Raw genomic sequence first — 7,669 nt, forward strand, 5'->3', positions numbered from 1 at the left:
CAGAGGCTTAAAGTGGCCAACAATGATGCCCTGAGGATACTACTTAAAAGGATCCCTGACTAGTAAGCCATGTAGGCCTTAATATGTTATAATAACCCTCTTTAACCAAAATATACCATTTAAAACACTTACAATATATTCCTTTGAGAGAAAAAAGTTCATATTTTCAACCCATGGGGAGCCATTGCAGTGTCTGTCGCAAGCAGTGATGAAGTCATAGATGCTTTTTGGGTAGACGGGCCCATTTAAAAGGGCGGTGTAAACAAGTTTTAGATGTTGAATTAAACACTTTACAGGCACGGCAAAACATCGTACTTGATATGAACAGAACAGAAAAGCACCACACTACTAACTACAGTTAATCTGAGCATCAAGACAATGTTTTAAATGTTGTAAAGAGAACGTTGTTTTGACGTTCCATATTAACCCTATGGGCCAGACCACACAAAAAGCATCTATGACGTCATCACTGCTGTAAGTGTTTTAAAAAAGAGGGTTATTATAACATATTAAGGCCTACATGGCTTACTAGTCAGGGATCCTTTTAAGGTCCCTAGATGGCATAGAGTGACTTGTTTTTTTTGTGTGCAATGTGAGGCTCTTTTAAGGCCTCACTGTGTGTGCGCACCCACGCTCGCACGCACACACAGTATCATTGAGGCTGTCAGTCCGTCAGTCTGTCTGTCTGTCTGTCTGTCTGTCCGTCACGTCACACTTTTGCCCTACTCATATCTTCGCCACTGTTGCCCCTACCCATGCCAAACTTTGCACACACACTCCTTGGCTGCCAAACCACAACCTCCACCCCTCATTTCTCACATGGCCCTCTTCTAGCGTCACCATGAGGCCGGTTCTTGCAAAACACATTTTTGGACACTGCTCCTGCAGATTTCGCCCTAAAATCACGCAAAGCGGTACACAGTATGTCTACAGTCATGTCATCAACATGGATCTGTCCCATGTGACCTGACGGTCGCTTATCTCCCGATTAGGGAGTCTTACTGGCAGTCAATCCTGGGAAGAGCTGTGTCTGGTTCTCGTCCAGGCTGCGTAAACAATCGTAAACTGCAGGTCAGTGTTTTTACCTTTGACAGAGTGCTTCTCCTCAGTGTTTTTTACCTTTTTTTTCTATATAATATTTATCCCACGATTTTGTAACCGATTTGCCAATTGCCTATGTAATCCTGGGCTCTGCTCTCCCTCTGCCGCGCCTGGGGAGACAACGGACAAACCTCATGCTTTCTTCAATGCATGGGTAGCCCAAGTTGTTTCTTTTCACCTGACAGGGGGGAATTCCCCGGGATGGACATAGCCCATGGAAGGAACAAATTATTCCAACCAGTTCCTTTCCCCTCCATCAGGCGCCCCGGCTGGCCTGTGGGAGGCATTATTGAGACCAGGATTACTGCATGTTTTTGTGAGGGTACCTACCCTAGGAGACACGGGGAGAACATGCAAACTCCACACCTATCGCCGACCCCACCTAGGGTGTGGACGCTGATGATGCGGAAAGAGGAACACGCCCCCAGCACCCACAGCGGCCCCCGGCGGGAATCGAACTCAGGACCTTCTAGCTGTGAGGCGAAGCGCTAACCACTGCGCCACCGTGACCCCAGTTTTTACCTTAGACAGAGTGCTTCTCCTCAGTGTTTTTAGTTACCTTTAACAGAGTGCTTCTCCTCAGTGTTTTTACCTTTGACAGAGTGCTTCTCCTCAGTGTTTTTACCTTTAACAGAGTGCTTCTCCTCCAGGCGGTGCAGGTCAGGCAGGATGTGCATGCAGTTGATGCAGCAGTAGGTGAAGAAGTCCAGGAGAACCACCTTCCCACTCAGCTCTGCAGCCAGGGACAGAGGAGCCTCCACGTTCAGCCACTCCAACTCTGAAAGAGAAACAAACCATATCAATTATATACCCTTTTAGGGGTGGAGGTCTTCAACAGGGAGTCCCCTGGACCCTAGCAACACCACGCATCCCTATTCTGAGGGGAACATTAGCCAAAGATAGCAGATCTACAAGCTTACGACGCCATTCTCAAACTGGTTCTCAACTTTGTCATGTCAAGGACATCCAAAATAAATAAATGAACATAAAAATGAACATTTTAACAACACATCTAACACATACTACACATAAGATGTTATGTGTAGTATGTGTTAGATGTGTTGTTAAAATATTCATTTTTAAGATTATATTTTTAATAGCAGATTTACAGGCTCAGAACGTGCTGTGATATGATGCATTTGGGAGCTTGTAGAGATCTAATCAGGGATGGCCTTTTTAATGATGAAGAGGGCCACCATATTTTCACACTAACTCCAGAGAGCCACATAACTGTCAGGCAGAAACCTGTTATCTCTGTATTTTTAAAAAATAGCCTATCTGCAAGCTCAAAATGCACCACAGTGCGACACGTGTCAAGCTTGTATATATCGGCTATTTTTGCTATTCTTAAATTGGAATCCTAAAAAGTAACTACGTTTATATTTCATTTCAAATGCATTTAGTTACACTTATTTTAAGTTCACGAACTACTAATACACTAACCCACTTTGAGACCCACTGATTGAGATTACAGAATCACTACATTGTGGGTCCTCATTTTAAACTAGAAATACTGTTCCTACGAAACTGTGGGCTCATATGTAACACCATGTATGGGCACAAAGATCTACCCTTTGGCTGCTCCTCATTGGCTAAGGGCCCTGCCTTTGTACTGTCGAGGAGAACTTGACTGATAGATAAATAATGAAGATAACATACGTAACATACGTTAGCTTTCAGCGAGCCCACAATAAAGTCAAACAGATCAGGGATAGTACTGTGGTTGGACATGGTCTCTCCCTACACATTTAGACCCTGGTGCCTGGGAGGACACCTACTGGTAGCACCATGCAGTTGCAATTTGTGGCTAACTTACAGTAGACAGACAGACAGACAGACAGACAGACAGACAGACAGACAGACAGACAGACAGACAGACAGACAGACAGACAGACATAGAGCCAGTTATATCTGTCTTTTTCTCCCTGCTCTTCTATTGGGACATTTAGATTTTGTCAAAGAAAGGTCATGTCTCCTAGACACAGGATCTGACACGGCATTAAACAAGCAGGCTCAATGGTAAGAAAAAGATAAGGAAAAAAGTCTCTCACTCACACGCACAAACGCACGCGCGCGCGCACACACACACACACACACACACACAAACACACACACACACACACACACACTTACGTTTTGGACCAAAAAGACAATTCTACCACTTTTTGTGGTCACATGTTCAGATACTGGATTCTGATTGGCTTAAAACAGTGGTAAATCAGTCAACAACCGTGAGTTGGCTCATGGACCCCGCCCACTGTTGTGTTGCAGTTGTAACATTTCCAAGATCAATGCAGTTGCAACTGTGTTCTCTTTCATTTATATGGTAGAAGTGGTAGAAAAGCAATTTACCATTCGAGGGTCGTGGGTTGTTTGTGGTTGTTTGGACAACCCTGAAACAGTGGTAAATCAGCCAACAACCCACTCCCTTATTTTTACATCAAGGTGCCCAATCTTCCTTATTATAGTGCCCAGCTCCACCCTTCCTGACTGTTACCACTGGCAAAATGAAAATATATTAAGTCACTTTACTGGCACATATTGTTGTTCGGCTGCCTGAGTTACATATTGTATGGGGGGCCGAAAGAAAAATACATATTAACTTGGGAGGTTGACAGAATGACATGAAAGAGGTTAGACTCACAGAGTTTACAGCACTGGGCTGGTCGATTCTAGGGCCAGTGCGTGGTTCTCAAACGTTCACATTTCAAGGTCTCCCTAGACTCCTTCAAAATTGGTATGAAAAGTCACCTTCAAACAGCAGCTACCCGTGACTTGTAAATAGACTAAGCCCCCATGCTCCCCCCCCCCCCCCTTTTCTTTGTATTCTGCCTTTTGTATTTGATGTTATGCTTTTGAAACTGATATTATCCTAGATAAAGTACTATGTTCTATCCGTCTGTCTTTCAATGTTATATGAGATACTTAAAGTGTGGTTCCTGTGGAAATAAGCCTCGGCTTTCTAGGATCTCCTTTTAGTTGACCTTGTACCAGTGATTTGTACTGTCATGAAACTGTACTTTTGTTCTATTGCAAACTTCTAATAAATTCTTCAATCAATCCCCCTGAACTCTGACAGCGTACAAATGGAACCAAATGGACCATTTGTACACATGTCAGAGTTACAGCCCATTAAGACCCCCATAAAGGAACCCACAAACTGAGTCCCTGGAATCCACTTTGAGAAACACTGCTTCTGAGAAACACTGCTTCTGAGTCTTGGCTGTAAAGAGGTGTTTTTACCCGGGTCAAACTAGTAAAAGAGGGGTTTTACCCGGGTCAAAGTCAGGTATATCTAGGCTGCAAAGAGGTGTTTTTACCCGGGTCAAACTATGCAGTAAAAGGGGTGTTTTTACCCGGGTCAAAGTCAGGTATATCTAGGCTGTAAAAGAGGTGTTTTTACCCGGGTCAAACTATGCAGTAAAAGGGGTGTTTTTACCCGGGTCAAAGTCAGGTATATCTAGGCTGTAAAGAGGTGTTTTTACCCGGGTCAAAGACAGGTATATCTAGGCTCTAAAGAGGTGTTTTTACCCGGGTCAAAGTCAGGTATATCTAGGCTGTAAAAGAGGTGTTTTACCCGGGTCAAAGTCAGGTATATCTAGACTGTAAAAGAGGTGTTTTACCCGGGTCAAAGTCAGGTATCCTCAGGTCCTTGTGGTCCAGAGTGTTCAGGTAGTCCAGTACCAGATGTTGTTGTTGTTGTGAGGAGATATCTTCATCCAGAGAGGCTTCCAGAGCGCTCTGAAGAGGATATAACACAGACAGGCTGCAGGGAGACGCCATGTTTATTACTACAACAATGCACAGGGTAGGCTGTTTTGCCCTGTGTGTCGAAAGGGAGGCAGGCTTCTCTCCCCTCCCCATTCATTTAGTAATGGTTTTATTGTTGTTCTGTTTTTTTAAATACCATTGTTCATTGTGTAAGAAATATGTTTAAATATGTTTTCAAATATGAGTCATCAACTTTAAAATATTTAAAAACTATTGCATTAATTTTGTGTAAAAAGCTTGAAATTAAATACTTGTAAATGCAGGGAAAATAAATACATACAATGGGAATAATTGTGTTGTCTTCTTATATTGTGAAATATCTAAAACATTTCTTTAAACATATATTTATTGTTGTGGGGAGGTGGTGCTTTTTGAGCTCATAAAGATAGTTTAGAACCATCTGCCTTCCGATGTTAGAGAGGGCAAAAGAAACTACCTTCTACACAGCCGGGCGGTTTAAGGAAATGGACGCAGATTCACATCAGCACTTTCCACTATAATACATTAACTGTGATCAATCAAAATAAATCACGCTCTCAAAGAATCTTAATTTTTACTACATAATACATTCATCACGTTGATATTGTCTTAATTGTGAGTGACTGTTATTTTATTGTTTCAGTTATTAACCTTGTTGTTGTGAATGGTGTGGAAAGTGCTGCTGGCTGTCCAGGCCTGTGTTTACTGTATTCTACTACTGGCGGTAAGTGTGTAGGATCATGTCAATAATACACACATTTACAGTGTGTTTATGTATCTATTTGTTTATTATACCATTTATTTATCATTTATATCCGTGGTACGAGGCTGTCGCTGGTCGAAAAGAAGGCAGCTGACACACTGATTAGGTTTAAAACAATGTAACAGATGTGTAATAACCGTTTAGGGTCAATGTATCAATACTATGCAGCATGCAACGATACAGTGTAATGGATATATATACGTAAGGTTATAGGCTAATGTAACACAGGGGTTGTCAACCCTTTTCATATCCATTATTCAATCCGCATTTGAGCCACGGACCACCATGATGATGACATTTAGTCTCTCAGACCCACAACTTGATGTGGTGTGGTACCATATGGGATCTTTATCTATCCGATTGGAAACGTTGATCAAAATAACAATTATTCTACATTCTCTAATTGTGTAGTAGAGTTCTTGATAATTAAGTAATGCAGGGGTTTTAAAATATAGTTAACTCTTGATAGTGTAAAATGAAACCGAATGGACCTGTACAGGTCCATTTGTTTTCATGTTACACTCTCAATAGTTTTAGTGTCCATTTGGTTACCAACTAGTTGGGAATGGGGACCCCCTGGCTGGAACCCCCCCAAGGACCACTGGTGGTCCCCACTCCCCGGTCCACTGGTTTAGGGTCAATTTATCAATAATATGCAACCTGTTACAATGTAATGGACATGTAACATTACCAGTAAGACTCCCTAATTGGGAGATAAGCGACCGTTGGTCGCTTATCTCCACAAATAGGCCAAAAGTTTGTTTTACCAATTATTACACTCTATGTGAACATTTACATCAACAAATCCCAAGTACTGGTTTTTAGGGGTGCTGAGTGTGGCGCAGCAGCGTGTCATGCATTTTCTGCAGGGCCTTGTCACACCTTTGCCCTGCTCATATCTCCGCATCAGTATGACATCACACTGCTGACATCAGTATGACATCACACCGTACACAAATGACCCTTATGATAAGACCGGCATTATCTACCGACAGATTAGTAACAAGATGTCATAATCGTTGAAGGTTGAATCTCCAGATATGGAGATAACCAACACATCCCTCCATATATGTATAATGTAACAGATAACACATTACATTTAGTTGGGTAAGGATACAATGTCACAGTAATGTGATACATCATGCACACAATGTTATCTCTCAATGAATTGAGTACAATTGAAAGGACCCCAATGTAAACAAACCATATAGTGCTTTCTTGGGTTTGAATCCTATATAGTAGGGCTGTCACGATATGACATTTTACATGACGGTTAATTGTCACTCAAATAATTGTCGATTAACTATTTAATTGTGTTTTTGTCGTTGATAATTACATTTCTGTTTGGCTTTTAGGCTTTGAAGTTGCATATGGTAGATATGATACATAACCTAAATACACAAATACATTAATGACAAACGGTATTTGACAACTTACAACTTAAAAAATAACATTGATAGTGGAAATAGCCGATCTACAAGCTCACAACGCGTCGCGATGCAACGCGTTGTGAGCTTGTAGATCTGCCATTTCCACTATTTCTGACATTTTTCAACATTCACGATTATGACGATTATAACAAAATAATTGCGATAATGTTAAATAATCACGATTAGGCGATTATGTAATGATTGTGACAGCCCTACTATATAGACCTTGTATCTGAACTGTACTTGGTCATGTGCTTTTCTTATGGGAACTGCTAAATAAAGTATTCAGTCAGTCAGTCCATCAATCAATAAATACATAAAAAAAAAAATCTAATGTGTAGTACTCAGTGTACTACAGATGGATACAGACCAGGTGGGCACTAGGGACATCTAGGCACCTCGATGTAAAATTCATCATTATCATTATCATTAGTAAACATAATTCTATCCTTCAACTTCTTCTTTAAGCCCCACAATGATTGGATATACTGGTTTTGTAGCAATTCTTAGCAATTGTAAATAAATAGTCAATTTAACTCTGTGGTGCCCACTCTTCCTTGGTACCTATCCTGTTACCTAAACATTCTAGGACCCCGGGAGGTCCCTGACCGCACTTTGAGAACCA

The 7,669-nt window shown here is 41.5% G+C and overlaps 1 protein-coding gene across 1 annotated transcript in view; it reads right to left on the reverse strand.

The window, feature by feature from the left end:
- The window catches only part of nhlrc2 (NHL repeat containing 2), a gene marked incomplete at both ends in the record, with an annotated part of 33,568 nt that extends 28,684 nt beyond the window's left edge, over window positions 1-4,884 (reverse strand). The window contains 2 exons of the mRNA XM_080747008.1: window positions 1,727-1,879; window positions 4,725-4,884. Coding sequence (XP_080603134.1) covers window positions 1,727-1,879; window positions 4,725-4,884 — 313 coding nt within the window. The remainder of the gene's footprint in view (window positions 1-1,726; window positions 1,880-4,724) is intronic.
- Window positions 4,885-7,669: the final 2,785 nt, after the last annotated feature.

Source organism: Nannobrachium achirus (assembly GCF_963921795.1).
Source record: "Nannobrachium achirus genome assembly, chromosome: 18".
NCBI classification, from domain to species: Eukaryota; Metazoa; Chordata; class Actinopteri; order Myctophiformes; family Myctophidae; genus Nannobrachium; species Nannobrachium achirus.